Source organism: Coffea arabica, chromosome 4c (assembly GCF_036785885.1).
Source record: "Coffea arabica cultivar ET-39 chromosome 4c, Coffea Arabica ET-39 HiFi, whole genome shotgun sequence".
Classification (NCBI taxonomy): domain Eukaryota; kingdom Viridiplantae; phylum Streptophyta; class Magnoliopsida; order Gentianales; family Rubiaceae; genus Coffea; species Coffea arabica.
This window is the reverse complement of record NC_092316.1, coordinates 10759635-10775827: the sequence shown is the minus strand read 5'-3', so window position 1 is coordinate 10775827 and position 16193 is coordinate 10759635. Positions and strand designations below refer to the sequence as shown.

At 34.0% G+C, this 16193-nt stretch overlaps 1 protein-coding gene across 1 annotated transcript; it reads left to right on the top strand.

Moving 5' to 3' along the window:
• The first annotated feature begins 13395 nt into the window (after positions 1–13395).
• On the top strand, positions 13396–14533 carry LOC113738741 (tropinone reductase homolog At5g06060). Its single transcript, XM_027265997.2, has one exon. It carries the CDS (start codon positions 13535–13537, stop codon positions 14327–14329), a length of 795 nt encoding a protein of 264 aa, XP_027121798.1. The 5' UTR covers positions 13396–13534; the 3' UTR covers positions 14330–14533.
• The last annotated feature ends 1660 nt before the right edge of the window (positions 14534–16193 follow it).

Sequence of the window (16193 nt, the reverse complement as noted above, 5' to 3'; positions counted from 1 at the left end):
TTGAGAGTTTTTATAATTGTAGAATGCACAATAAACTTTTAATTGCTTTGTACACAATAAACATTTTGTACAATCACCAATTGTTAATTTTGTTCATTATATAATTCCTAGTTTATTTTATGCCAATAATCAAAGTTTTGCACAAAAAGTTCATATATTAAAGATTTTATATCTTGAAAAAATATATTCACATGCAAAGCACTGAGTTATTACTAGTAAGTTTAAGTGAAAGAAGTAGGCTAACACGGCTTTGGTTCCATAGTGATCTCAAATCATCTAGAAAATGAAGTTCATCATTTGCAGGATAAGGTTTAATATGTAGGATCATGAGGAAATCAGTAATGATGGACAACATGTTGATACTGAATCATATGGGTTCATGAAAGAGAAAGAGAGGGGAAACTTCAAGGCTCTACTACTGGGCAACCTTCAAAGAAGTTTGGATGAACACGCATAGTTGGACATGGATGTTTTGCAGGAAGTTACTTCTTAATCAGTTCGCATGCTTTCTTTGATAAAATTGAGTGCCTATTGCATGTAAAAACTGGACCAATAACACTACCAATCAGGAATACTTTGGTACATTATTCATAACTGTTGGTTTTTTGGGGCATAAACTAAGAAACAACACCTTAGTGTTGCAAAAAGCTTATAAGAGACTTGTGTTGAAGGTGGAAAATCAGCTTATAGTTCTACATTCATCAACTCACTATTTATAGTGATTACATGAAACAAACTAGCAAAATATCCAACTAACAATTATCCTAGAAATCTCAACAAAATATAATCTCCTTCTACTAGCAAATCTTATCTAAAATATCTGTTAACAAACCAACATGATCTTTTGTTAACAAATATCCTTATTTTTCTAATAACTAATTTTTGATATCAAACTCAATTTGATAAAATCTGTAGGAAAAGATGGCATAACTCAACACTCCTCCTTGCCACTTTTGCTGCAGATTTTTAATTTTCTTCTCAAATCTTTGAACCTTGTTTTGGACAAGGCTTTCATAAAAATGTCTGCAATCTGGTCTTCAGTCTTGCAATGTTTCTTGAGACAACCTTCAAAACCAATATCAAATTTTCTGATGTATTCAAATGACTTCTTTGCAACTTGAAAGTGAAACTCCCATACGCAATAGATGAACCTGAAACAGAAATTCGCAATACAAAAAAAGATTGCTATGAGAGACATAAAACAATCATTCAAATTTTTGTATGGCCTTTCATCAGCTTTGTCACTACCATCATCCTTGGGTAACTTTTCATGAATTTCCACAATGTAGCCTCCTTCGATTGTCTCATCAATGATCTCCTCCTGAATTTTAGCATCATCTAAATTTTTTGGTTCATAATACTGCACCTTAGAATTGTCAATTTCTGACAAATTCAAAGCAAAATTTTTGCCTCTCATTTTCACTGAGAAAAGTTCATTCCCAACTGGATCATGTATAACACAAGTCCTGTTTTTGAAGATGACAGAATAATTCTTCTCCAATAACTGTCCAACACTTAATAGATTTTGATTAATTTCAGGCACATACAAAACATCAGAAATAATTTTGGTACCTGAACCATAATCAATAGCAACACTACCTTTGCCTTTCACCTCAATATAATCTCCATTTCCAATTCTGACTTTGGAGATTTGCGATTTATCAAGTTTCCTAAATATAGATTCATCATAAGCCATGTGATGAGTGCAACCACTGTCTATTAGCCAAGTTTCAGTACTGAAATTATTGCTTGCAAAACAAGTGGCTACGAAAAGTTGCTCCTTATCTTGTTCATCAACCATCTGAGCATGATGTTCTCTTTTTCCTTTATTTTTGCAAACTCTCTCCATATGTCCCATTTGCTTACAAAACCTACATTGAACATCAGGTCTAAACCAACAAAATATTGAAAGATGTGAGGTTTTCTTACAGTGTGGACACGGAGGATTTCTGCCATTTTTCTTCTCATCTTTGCTAAATTTTTTTTTGATCATTTCTCTCACCTTGTCGAATTTGATCCTCATTTGTTGCTTGAAAAGCACCTTCAACGACTTCTTCAGTTCTTATGGCTCGTCTTTGTTCTTGTGCCTCTAAAGCATTGATCAATTCTGGCAAGGTCATCTGAGATAGATCCCTTGAATCTTCAAGAGAGGAAATCTTGGCTTCAAACCTTTCTGGTAAACTCACCAAGACTTTCTCCACAACTCTGCTATCTGGAAGTTGTTCTCCAATCAATCTGATTTTGTTCACAACATTTAAGAGTCTGTCAGAGTACTCTTTAATGTTTTCTTTGTCTTTCATCCTAAGGAGTTCAAATTCTCTCCTAAGGTTCAAAACTTGCATCTGTTTTGTTCTATCATTGCCTTGAAAATCCACTTTGAGAGCATCCCAAGCTTCCTTTGCAGTTTCACAAGTCATAATTTTTGTAAATACTGTATCGGAAACTGCTGAATGAATGCATGTCATAGCTTTTGATCTCATTTTGACTGCATCCCTATAGGCTCTCATCTCTGCAATAGTTGGATCTTCCGACAATTCAGGAACATGATCTGTTTCTACCATATCCCAAAGATCATTAGCCATCAAATAGGACTTCATTTTGACAGCCCAGATTTGGTAGTTTTCACCATTGAAATTTGGAGGATTGGATAAGAAGTTGTTTCCTGGCATTTTGACGTTGAAGGCTTAAGTGTGAAAAAGGGATTCTCACTAGGTTCACTAACTCTCAAAGAAACAGACCCTTAAGATTTAGGCTCTGATACCACTTTGTTGGTTTTTTGGGGCATAAACTAAGAAACAACACCTTAGTGTTGCAAAAAGCTTATAAGAGACTTGTGTTGAAGGTGAAAAATCAGCTTATAGTTCTACATTCATCAACTCACTATTTATAGTGATTACATGAAACAAACTAACAAAATATCCAACTAACAATTATCCTAGAAATCTCAACAAAATATAATCTCCTTCTACTAGCAAATCTTATCTAAAATATCTGTTAACAAACCAACATGATCTTTTGTTAACAAATATCCTTATTTTTCTAATAACTAATTTTTTATATCAAACTCAATTTGATAAAATCTGTAGGAAAAGCTGGCATAACTCAACAATAACTCATCAACTTTGGTTCATCTGCTGGAATTAGAGCATCACACTCTGAATTGCAGTTGTACCACAATATCATATTTCGGTTACCAGCTAGGCTGAGAATTTTGTAAAGGTCTTTATACAGGGGACGAAAAGTTAGTTTTCAAACCCATTATCTAGAATTCCGAGGGAATACCTTGCAGGAAAAATGTATCTACATCTACAAAAACTGCAGCAGAGAAGGACAATTAGATGCCTTGCATTGGCCTGGATTACTAACGTTCAACTGGGATTATTTTTTAGCAATATGGTTTTAAACTTCCAAACACCTCGCATACACATTTAATAACCCTTGGAGTGCAGAAAATCTTATGAAATTCATAGTTTATGTGATCCTGCTAGTGGTAAATGGTTGGAGATACATATTGACGGGTAGGGAAAATTGGGAACTTAGTTTGGGTTGGATGTTTGATCAAAAAATCTTCAGCCAGGCCTTTGATGAGGAAGGGATCACCTGATGAGCACGTTTAGCTGAGTTTTGAATAGGACAGTATCGGATCCGTTGTTTGCAGGTATAGATGATAGTTTGCATATTAAGAGCATGGGGGGTTGAGACTGGATGGATGATTGACGGAGTTGGTTGTGCAGAAGCTGTATTTTGCTCTGTGTGTATTTATCTTTCTTTTTTTTTGTGTATTTATTTGGTAACAAATGTGTGATTTAGGTGTTTAGAAAAACATTCACTTTATTAGTAAAATGCTAATCTACACCTATACTATAACTAGTGTAAAATGCAAGTTTCATTTACTGGTTTAGCTTTATTTTTCAATTACATCTTTACCATAAAAAAGTTAAGACTATATTTTGTCTCCAAATTGGAATGCCCTTTCTAAAATTATTTAGGGTATTTGTGCAATGATGGCATTGAGGTGTTATTCTGGGAAGAAATTTATTGGATTAAGTTTCCTTATGAAACAAATTAAATAGAATTGGATTGGAGTTAATTTTAAAAGAAAAGGAAACTAAACAATAACAACTAAAGAAGCAAACGTGTAGGAAATAGAAATAGGTTTGGAATGAAGCTACTGAAATATAAATAACGTTAGTGTAGATTCTTGGAATTTCAATTGAAGAATTTTGGGTGGCTGCAGGTTGTTTTTTTTTTTCCTGACAGTAGAATTAGTATTCAAGTGGACATCTTTTATATTTGCTTGGCAAAACCCTCTTTTCCAACATAAGAGATTGTAATGGTGATGAAGTTTTAATGAGCATCACAAAAATGGGTGGCTTAGTCCATTATTTTTCTATCGGTATATGGTGTTTCCTTAAAAAAAGTGAAAAAGAAAGTTCCTTTCATGCTCGTAATTAAATTTAATTGAAGTATAAAGACAATTTTGTCGGATGACTTTTAGAAATTAAGTAATAATAAGAAACAAAAATTTACTTGTAGCATCCAAGAAAATCTCTTCCTTGTGTTTTATAATATTATTATTATTTTTTCAAAAAAAAAATACAAGACTAAATATGGATATTTTCGGGAAAGATTAGCCCCTCAGAAGATCGTACATTAATTATAACAGCAATTGCCCTAGTCCAGGAGTGTGATTTTCTGGCTGCCCCATTCATAGCATGTATATCTACCTGAAAAGGTTGAGGGAATAAGGGCAGGGGAAAAAAGAAAAAGTGCCCTGCTGATACTGTAAAAACTTTTCTAAGAGACATGTAATTCCCAAAAATGCATATTTTACATAACAACAACTGCACAGGACATTTTAATCAATAATACACATGTAGCATCTAGGAAAATTCTCTTTTTCCAGTCAGAAAAAGTTTAGAAAAAGCGAAGACAAATCCCGTTTTAAAGTTGGAGCACCGGACGATTTATAGTGATTCTTACAGATTGTCTATCATGAAATTTTAACTACCAGCTGAACTTAAAATGTAATGTTACTTCTCTATCTTTAAAATCCTGAAATTTTTTAACACAAAGAAACTCGAGAGATTAATTTTGCATAGCTGCAGGCCCTCAGCTATCACAAATTCTTTAGAATCTCAAGTCACCAAATCGAACAAACGGCCAAAGCACCAAAATGTCAATCTATCTGTTTCCAATGGAAGGATCATCCAAATTCCAACGGAATCATTTAAAGAATTAATGTCCACACACTGGACTTTGTCCTTTTCTCACACCTTACCTCAGCCTGTTTATTGGCTCTCAACTTGTAGCCAATTACAGAAGTTAATTAAACTTGGCAGGTTTCGATATAAGGGCACCCTGTTAGTGTTAGTGATCAAAGTATCAATTTTGATCCATGGCAAAGGTGGCAGCAAACAGTTTAAAAATGGTCTCTTGCAGGTACCACTGCTCTTGTGAGAGGTGGTACTCGCGGAATAGGCCGAGCAATCGCCGAAGAACTTGCTCCTTTGGTGCTACACTACCACATGTGTTCCAGGAATGAAACATCTCAATCAAATATTGCAAGAATGGTCTTCAAAAGCGTTCAAAGCCACGGGTTCTATCTATGACGTATCTTCAGGAGAGGAAAGAATTCGGCTGATCAAAAAGCTATCTTTGATCTTCAATGGCAAGCTAAACATTCTGTAAACAATGTTGCACCATGCACAGGGAAGCCAGCAGTTGATTATACAGCACAAGAATCTTTTTGGCACATTTCCACCAATCCTGAACCTAGTTTCCATTTCTCCCAACTTGCTTATCCCCTTCTGGAAGCATCTGGGGCTGGAATTATGTTCATTTCATCTGTTGCAGGTATAGTAAGTCTGCAATGATGGTCAGTTTATGAAGAAACTAAAGCTGCAACAAATCACCTCACGAAGAATTTGGCTTGGGAATGGGCTAAAGATAATATTCGTGTCAATTCTGTTGCACCTTGGTTTGTTAGAACCTTAATGGTTGAATATTTGATCAATGAGCCAGAGTTCTTGAAGAAGATAGAGTCGAAAACTCCGTTCAGGCGAGTTGGAGAACCAGAAGAAGTTTCATATATCCCTGGTTGCTTTCCTTTGTCTCCCTGCTGCTTCTTGCATCACTGGACAGGTTATAGCTGTTGATGGAGGATTAACTGTGATTGGTTGCAAATGGGACTAATTAATTGAAATTCACCCTTATAATCTGTGAATTTAATGTTTCGGCTGGCCAATGTATTCTCTATTTTTTTCCCCAACAAGGGAAGGATGTAAATTAAGAAACGGAGAAGGGTAGAGGGATTTGAATCTGAAACTTTTAATTCTTGGCTAATGTATTCTTTCATGTGAGCTAAGGTTCTTGTCATGCTATAGTAGTACTATGCTCTTTAATCTATAAGATTAATTTCGATCAATCGTCTGTTGCTGTTATTGCTAGTTGTGAATTTGGATTTCCTTATGAGCACAAGCAATTGGTTTCAGACTTCCAAGTGAAAATTATGTTCTAACTTGTGGTGGGCAATAGATTTCATGGAAAATAGAGTCATAAGTCTTGCCCGTTGTAATTTCTTGTTCACGAAAAGAAATAACTTTTTGTCAATAAAAAAATGGAAGAATTTTTCTTAAAGTTTATAACATTTTTTCCCTTAAAAAAAGAGTTTTTAAAACTTTGCTGGTCAACATTTTCTTGTAGCATCCCAGTTTAGGCTCGTCTTATGTTGAATTTTTGTAGAAAAGATTTCAAGGAGAAATAAAAGAAACTGATGCACTTGCTTTGGATACGTTTCCTAGGGAGCATTTAGGCATTTGTAGTTACTCCCTGGGAAACCAAAACACCAAAAAAAAAAAAAACCAAAAAAGAAATGAAAAAGAATGCAAATTGGTTGATTCCTCCATTTAGGATTTCATGGGCTGCAAATCAGACAAGAATAAATTGGCCATTTCACAACACAAGGGGCTAATTTGGCTAAACTAGTACATTAGGGTTACCAGACTTTATGCTAAATCATATACCTACGATGAACTTTCCGTGGTAGTGGTACTAAAAATAAAAATAGAAAAAGAAACAAATGTACCACTGAAAAAAATAAATTCTAATATTAAAAATCATGTCTATCTTAGTATGCGTTACAAATATACCTATGATAAACATTTCGTGGTAGTAAAATATATATTTTTAAAAAATGAAATGCATCATATGAAATGGAACGGAAGAGTAATTTAGATCAATTTTTAAACATACTACTTCCCAAATCATGAAATACGAGTTTTAAGGTTCACAACTTTTCAAAAATTAAGGGATTCATAAAGAATGCTCAATTTAGAATTTTTTTCATAGAGTAAATTCCACTTTGACCATGAAACGATCCATGTACTTTCACTTTAGTTCTTAAATTTTAATTTTGAACACTTACCTATTTAAGTAACAAATCCATCACACTTGAGTATAGCCACTAACCTATTTTTAAATTTCTCGAGCAAGTCGCAGGGTGCTCCAGGGAGCAAATTCGATCCCGAGACCTCTGTGTCCAAAGGGACCGCTGCTGCCACTGGAATTTGAGCACCACTTGCCTATCATTCAATTAATTTTGATAATTCCACCAATGATTGTACTCAAGTAGGATAATTTAACACTTAATGGAGTAAAATGTTCAAAACTAGAGTTTAAGAACTAAAGTGAAATACATCTATAGTTGAAGGGTTCAAAGTGGAATTTACCATTTTTTCCTATAAAAAAAATTAAAAATTTTAAAAATTGAAAACAAATGCCGGTCATTATCACTTTTCCCAATTAAACTATATTATTACTATCAGTTTACCCCCTAACGTTATCTTTTAGTGATTTCATCCCCATAAGTAATTTAACTCAATATGTTAAGAAATTTTGGACAAAAATATTCTTTTACTCTATAGTATTACTACATTGTTATTATCACTTTATCTCTTTAAATTATAGTGATACAATTGCTTTAATTACTAACATTATTTTCTAGACATTTTATCTCATCGTTAATCTAACTAGTATGGTAAAAAAATTTTAAATATATTTATCCTTTTTATATATAATTAAAAACAAAACAGTTGGAATTGTTATCCTTCCTTTTTTTTCACTTTAAGAGATCCAAAAACATAAAAATAAACGGATTTTCTTAAATTTATTTTTTCACACTTATTAATACTAGGAAAAGAAAAGGAGATAAGAAAGAAGAAAACAAAAAATTAGATTTTGCAAAGAAAGAAAATAAAAAAAAAGTCTAACATTATCGTATTACTTTAAAGTTGTCGAGTTTAGAATTGAAATTTGGTAATAAACAGAAAAGTGAAATAATTTTAAAATAATAAAAGTACTTAATTTTTTTTATTTATATTTGTTTAAAAAATGAATTGAACTCTCTCTCTCTCTCTCTCTCTCTCTCTCTCTCTCTCCCCCCCTCCCCTTCCCCCTCCCCATCTTTCTATTTTTTTCAATATTAATAAGATTGCCAAGAAGAAAAAGGTTAATATTTTGACCTTTTTCTTAATACTAAAAAGGAGAAGAGCCACTCTAAAATTTTTATTATTTTTATTATACAAAGAGTAGGGTACTTTCTTCTAAAGTTTTTTTAACTTACTAAATTGGTTTAATGGTAGGATAAATTGTCTAAAAAATAACTCTAGAGGTAAATTGATAATGAAACTATAGTTTATGGGGGGTAAAGTGATAATAATTTTAAGGGCTAAACATGTATTTTTACTTTAATTAACAAACTCCGTCAAGTTTGACTGTTAGTCTTGGGGGTAAAGTGATTTAAAGGTAATGTTAAGGGAGAAATTAATAGTAGCACCGAATGTTAAGGGGGTAAAATGATAATAATCCAAAAAATGCTGCAGCCCTTTATGTTGAGTTTGAAACCTAATGACAATCAGTGATGTGCAAGTATCTCATGCAGGCAAAGGTCCAGCCTATAGTTTAAGGGGATAATTGCAGAAACCTCCCCAAGGTTTTTAACAGTTACACTCATCTCTTTTGAGATTTTGAAAATAGCACTTACCTCCCCTAGCATGAATTTGGGGTCTATATATAGCTAACGCAAGATAGGATGAATTTACTTACATATCCTTAGAGTTTAAGGTTGTTTGTAAACAAATTTGGGGCAAAAAAAAATTAGGGCAATTAACAAGTTCATGGTAACTAATTAAACAAGATTAACGGTTATTTCTTATCTGATTAAACATTGTCAGTATACTTACAAAATGACGCAAATTGATGCTCCGATGTGGCATTATTTTGTAATTGACAACACTTGAGAGGACAGTCCAAGTTATATATTATTTGCGTAGAAGAGAAGCAGAAGCAAGAAAAATGTAGGGGAAAGAAACCTCCAAAAAGGGTTCCATAAAAGAATAAGTTCTAGTGGTTTTGGTTGATCTTACTTTATCTTAAGTATTCATGAAATGAAAGGAGAAAGTAAGTAGAAATCAAGGCAAAATCTAAGGATTTTTTTATTAAAAATTTACGACAATCAAGAGATAATAGGTAAGTAATCCATTGTCATCTCAATTTAATTCAAAAAGTTTCTTTAGTAAATGAGAGTTTTTGGAGTTGTTTGTACATTTTATATGTTTTAGAATCTCAAATTTCTGAACGTATATTCGTTGTTTCTTCTAGTTATTGCTACTGCAGCCTAAGTGTTTCACTAATTGTTTTCATTTTTTAATGTTTTTCATTCTTTTACTAATCCAGCCTTACAAGAGACAAAAAGTTACAAATGAAACAAAATTATTATCTTATTTCTCAAAAGATTTTTTAATGGCATTTTCTCTGATATAGGCTAAATCTGCTATCAAAAAACTTAAGTTCAGGGGATGTTAGTGCTATGTTTAAAATCTTAGGGGACGTCAATCCAACTATTACAAACCTCAAGGGAGGTTTCTGCAATTATCCCTAGTTTAAGTCTATGGGTCGAAGGCTAGATATTTGTTACGTACAGGTCCTTTTTGGCTTCTCTTTCTCTCTCTCTTCCAATGCTTGGTGGTATATGTCTTCTTTCAACTACAGTTTCTTACTGTCTTTGGCCCCAAAGAAAGAAAAATGGTTTCTTGCCGAGTTATTGGACTTGCTCCTACCTTCTAGCAAAAGAATGCATATGATTGGTCTTGTGTCATCTTAGAAAAGGACTAGTTGCCCTTTCGTCGGATGATTAAGAATAGGTTGGATCATGAGCTATTCCAGTTTTTGCTGCGTATTCACTAGTCAAAGTAGGTTAATAGCTCCAATTTGACTAGAATATTGTCTTATACAACCTTCCTTTGATACACGTAACATTGATTGACAATTAAATAAAATAAAGTGTTAATTAGCTGTCTTTGACTGATTTTATCTATTTTTAGAACCCTTCGTGTGAACCATCCAAATCTTGAGTAACTCATCAATTTGCCATTTCTGGATAGAGTAAGGATGCAGTTAAATGGTTGAACCGAGTCTCTCTGCGCTTAGTAGAGAAACCGCTTTGTCAAGTGCCAAAATATTTTGTCAAGTACCACTGAGCTTGGCTTAGTGGCTAGTTGTAGGTGGGAGTTTAAATCTGCAACGGATCTTTTGTATTACATCCTGTCTCACTCCTTATAATCTTGTCAAGTGTTTCTTGATAAACCAAACCCTCAAATAACCGAACTCGGACCATGTTAAATTGATTAATCGATTAACCGAACAGAAAACTTAATTTCTTTAACCAAAACCAGGTAAAACAAAAACTCTCTAATAAAATCACAATTTATCAAGGGAAAAAATCCTAAAACCCAAACAACCTCTGTCCTCTTTTCATCATCTTCACCATTCAAACAGACAACTTGATGATCCGTTGCGCAATTTACATGCATCACTGACGCCCACAAACACTCCCGCACGAGACTATCTTTCTACCCCATTCACACACACAAATTTTGCAGACTAAAATCTAGCAGGAAAATTCAAGATTTCTAAGAGGAACCCAAGTTTTATTTTCCCTTTTCCTTGCTGGGTTTCTTCGAAGCTCTTTCTTTCCATGCCGAAAAGGGTTTGCAGGAAGATGCATTGGCATTGCACATGAGAAACAACTTTTTTACGAAGATGAGATAAAGCTGTCCATGCTCGCGTGCTCATTAGACAAAGGCACATCAGGTATATAAACAGCTCACGAGTACTTCGTCAAATTGTAGACTTGAAAACAAGAGTGCAGCAGCTAGCTTACAGTGAAAAAAATTTAAGGATAATGTCAAAACACCCCTTTGATATAGTAAAGTCTGTATATCTATTAATTCCTAACACAATTGTTATCGTTTCCGAAAAAAAAATTACCAAAATATTTGTCATATTTTACATTTGAAATGTTTTAAAATGTTTGTCGTGTTACATAAGTCAGAATCATTTTTAGCCTATTGTCAATGTTGCCCATTCCTCTATTCATACACATTTCATATACAAATTTAAAATTTTGAAATTTTGGAGGTAAAATTGAAAAAAAAAATTACAAACATTATAATCAAAACACTATTTTTTAAAATGTTGGATTCATGAAAGCTACAAACATATTAATACAGAGGGAGTAGTTGATTGGAGATCTAGTTAGAATGGGTTGACTTGATCCTAGTATTGATTTTTAAATGGATGGTTGAGTTGGCAGAGGAACCTAATCCAAATAGGATATGGAGCACGGATGATTGTCACTAACAATCGTTCAGAACAGTGTAATGTTTTTTAAACAAGTTATAATTATATCTTAACTACTTGTACATATTTATACCAAAAGTGTAATATTCTATTACTATTTATATGAATATCATGTACTCCCTCCGTCCCACTTTGTTAGTCTTGTTTTCCTTTTTTGTCCGTCCCAAATTGTAGTCCACTTTCCCATTAAGAAATATAGTAATCTTTCAAATTGTCTAAAATACCCTTATTAAATATCTTGTTATTAATACATTGTTATTAAATACTAACCCACTACATTGAATACATTGAGCTTTTCCAATACATTGAATACATAGACTACATTGATTAGCATAAGGGTATTTTAGGAAATTATTAATCTAAATTTATGTTTCCAACCAAATTAATTACACTTTCTTAATCTGTGTGAAAAAAAAACCAAGACTAAGAAAACGGGACGGAGGGAGTATTATAATTATGAGTCGTTATGAAATTTTATAAGTAATTCAAATAGAAGTTACAAGGGATTCAAAAGTATTACATTGATTGTCATTGACAACCGTGCTCGAGTTCATCCAAATACATGCATGATCACAATTTACAAGTTACATAAATTAACATGCGGGTCCAAATGAACTCGACACTAATTGACAAAATCCTTTGAGACATTATGAAAAGAGAAAAGGACCTTAGCCATTTAAGATCGTGATGGATCTAAAGTCACTATCGTATTAAATTACTGGTAAAGAAGACAAATGAAGTGATAGACAACTTAAATAACACCAATTACTATTAAACAATGGTGAAAACTCCAAGAGTCTTGTATCATAACACTCAAAGCAAGATACTACTAAACTGTAAATTATTCTAGTTAAGTCTCAAAATCACAAACAAATTTCACTCACACCCAGCTCGGCAATTTTATCAATCTTTTCTTCAGCTATGGCACCTTACGACTTAAAAATGACCTCTATTAATTACTGGCAAATGTGAGACATTCAGCACTAATTTTCCACATGTCACGTTCAGATTATTGTGTTAAAAATGAAGTGATAAACACGAGCAAGTCAAACTTTGGATATGAACGTGATTCAACAGCCAACCATTCTCGCGTTTATTCCGTGAAAAGGACCTTTGGCATATTGTTTCTTTGGACCAATTGTCAATAGGTGATGCAAGTTCTGATCCGTGGAGCCGACGAACGAGAATAATACTCCAAAGAGACACGGATCAGAACTTTTGACAATTTAACAAATTTTGTTGATCAGAATAGCCAAAGAGAATAATACGACAATATGCCAAAGAAACAATAAGATCGATCAGAACTTGCCACGGATCAGAACTTGCATCACCTATTCATGCACATGATCAATGAGAGATGAAAAAATTCATTTTGAAAAATGTGAGGGAAGAAAAAAATTCATTTTATGAAATGTGAGGGACTATGAATCGAATTATGTAAAATTTGATTTGACAATTTTACTCTTAAAAAATTATCACATGTAAGACACGTGATGGATTCCAACTAAAAACTAGTCAGAAACCTAGATAATGAGCAAATTTGATTAATGTGAATTTGTAAGGGATATAAAATTATACTTTTAAATGTGAGGGACGAAAAAAGTCAATTTACAAAAAGAAATAAACGTTTTGAATGATTTTTCCTTTTTTTTTTAAGTGGAAAGTCTTGAACCCATGAGTCGATAACTTTCTATTACAATTCATGACGTCTGATTACCGAACCTAACCTTTCTCGATAAAATGGGATGTTGCATTATCTTAACAAGTCATTTGCCAAAAATCTCTATATCAAGATCAGGCTTTTGACATCTTGAGGCTCATCCCACCATCAATCATGGAAAGTACCGTAGGAAAAATTAGTTCAAGATGGTCTCTATCTGGAATGACGGCTCTGGTCACCGGTGGAACTCGAGGAATCGGGTGTGCAATCGTGGAGGAACTAGCCGGACTGGGAGCAAAAGTGCACACTTTTTCAAGAAAAGAATCAGAACTGAATGAACGGTTGCAAGAGTGGTCCTCCAAGGGATTCAAAGTCACCGGTTCGGTCTGTGATGCATCTTCAAGAGAGCAAAGAACTCAGCTCATCGGAGAGGTCTCTTCCATCTTCAATGGGAAGCTCAATATCCTCGTCAACAATGTTGGAACAGGTGTATTCAGGCAAGCTGAAGCGTTCACTGCTGAAGAGTATAATATGATTATGTCTACAAATCTTGATTCTGGTTATCATTTCTCTCAACTTGCTTATCCGCTTCTGAAAGCATCTGGGATTGGGAACATCGTGTTCATGTCCTCAGTCGCAGGCCTGGTACATGTTCACCATTTATCTGTTTATTCAATGACAAAAGGTGCAATGAATCAACTCACCAAAAATCTGGCTTGTGAGTGGGCTAAAGATAACATTCGAGTTAATTCTGTTGCGCCATGGTATATTAGAACCTCATTAGTTGAAGAGAAATTGAGTGACAAAGAATACGAGGAGAGGGTAGAATCAAGAACTCCTATGAGGCGAACGGGAGAACCAGAAGAAGTCTCCTCCCTGGTTGCTTTCCTTTGTCTGCCGGCTGCTTCCTATATCACTGGTCAAGTTATCGCTGTGGATGGAGGAATGACTGTCTATGGATTTGAATAGGAGAATAGCTGAGTGAACCATATACCTTATCAAGGCAAATGTTTACTTTCCAGCAAAAATTTGAAGTTCTTTGTTTTCTCTGTTTTGCCCATATCTGTACCATTTAATTCTATTTTCTGTAGGGCATGTTCTGCATCTTGTTTGCTTGGTAATTTGATAGATAAAAGCTTTGGCTGATAATACTAAGAATAGCTTTTGGGCTGATACGTCCATGGTCATAACACTAAAAAATTCTATCCATTCTTAGGCTCTTAAGAATTGGAGTCTATGGTTTCAAACTTGGATTTTATTTTTATTTTTTAATTAAATTTTCCTATATCATTTTAGGAGAAGAAGAGGAATTTGTTCCCATTGTTGGGGAGAAGTAGCTCTAACTCCTCCATTGTCCTGGCAGACAAGACTCCAATAATTTGTTGGGACTTGGGATCACCTGTGCCCAAATTAAAGCTTTTCACTTAGGAAGCTGTTAAGAAAATTGATTTATTTCTTTTTTGATAATCATTTTGAGGATGGTTTATGAGTTGCTTCACACTACGACCGGGTGAAATTGATCTAACGTAAAAGACACAAAATTCCAGTCTTCAATGGAAAAAACAATCATGGAAAAAGAAAGGTAGACATCATATGTGTTTTAATTAGTAATGTTGGTTGAACTAAGGACTTTCAACATATTTTTGGTGGATGAATATTACTTTTCTTGAATTTTATGTCTTTATTTGAAAATACTTCACACTGCAGCAATTTTAGACTCCCAACTTAAGCTGGTATTTTTTATTTGAGCTCAATGTTTCGGCCCGAAGACGAGCCCATTGAAGTTTACGTATATAAAATTCGCAACACTCGTAGGAAATTGGGCCCCGGCTAGCCCAATCAACAGTCTAACTGGACCAATCAACAGTCCAAATGGATCTTCTCCGAGATGATAACTTACCTAAACAAATAAAATGTGGACAACAGTCATCGTCATTTTTTTATTTTTATTTTTTGTCAATACAGAGGTATCCGGGTCAATTCCTACGGGGCTCGACTAATCCCCTGCGGTCCGGATCCAGTGTCATCCAATACAATGAAACAAATCATATCTTCAAAATAATGATAATTTCATAAACCTCCGTGGAGGTTTCTAACAATTGTATGTGTCACCTCCCATGAGGTCTTGTAAAATTACACTTATCTCCCTTGATGCAATGAAAAGATTATGATAGTTTTCATAAACTTTACAAATTATAGGTGACAGATGAGTTTAAAAGAAGAAAAAAAGAAATCCTTTTTTTAGTAATTTTCTTTATCATAAAATTCTAATGTCATCTAAATTAATACATTATGCTTCATTCCCAATTTTTCTGACTAGATTCCTTAATCAATCTACAAAATGTCGACCAGCCAATTAGGGAAGCATTTATTAAAACTAGGAGAGATCGCCGTACTCGTACTCATACTCGTACTCGCGTACGGTGGTAAATTACAAATATGCCCAGGATCAAATGATAGATATTGGCGCTGCATGGGGAAAAGGACTGAATAACATAAATGCAACTCCATGATCGGCACTCTGTAGAGCGGAAAAAACATTTCTCACCGGCCATGTACCAAAACCTTTCAAAGATATGCGCTCAAAAGAGAACGATACTTTTACCCATACGGCCTGCAAAATATTTAGTTAAATGAATAAACCAACCTTGGAAATTTAACAGTTTGGCAAAAAAGCTTTGACAGGAAGAAGGCAAAGCTTCTCATTGATAGCCGTCAAAACAAATACATGTATCAATTAATGACCTGCAGGAACGGTCCCAAAAGATTGTTTCAGCTACCGTTGTAATTCTGGACCATACAACCTTCTTCCAATAATAGCAGGATGGTTTTG

What these genes read in the sequence shown, in the direction of transcription:
- LOC113738741 (XM_027265997.2), top strand. Translation starts at nt 13,535, where the DNA reads ATGGAAAGTACCGTAGGAAAAATTAGTTCAAGATGGTCTCTATCTGGA.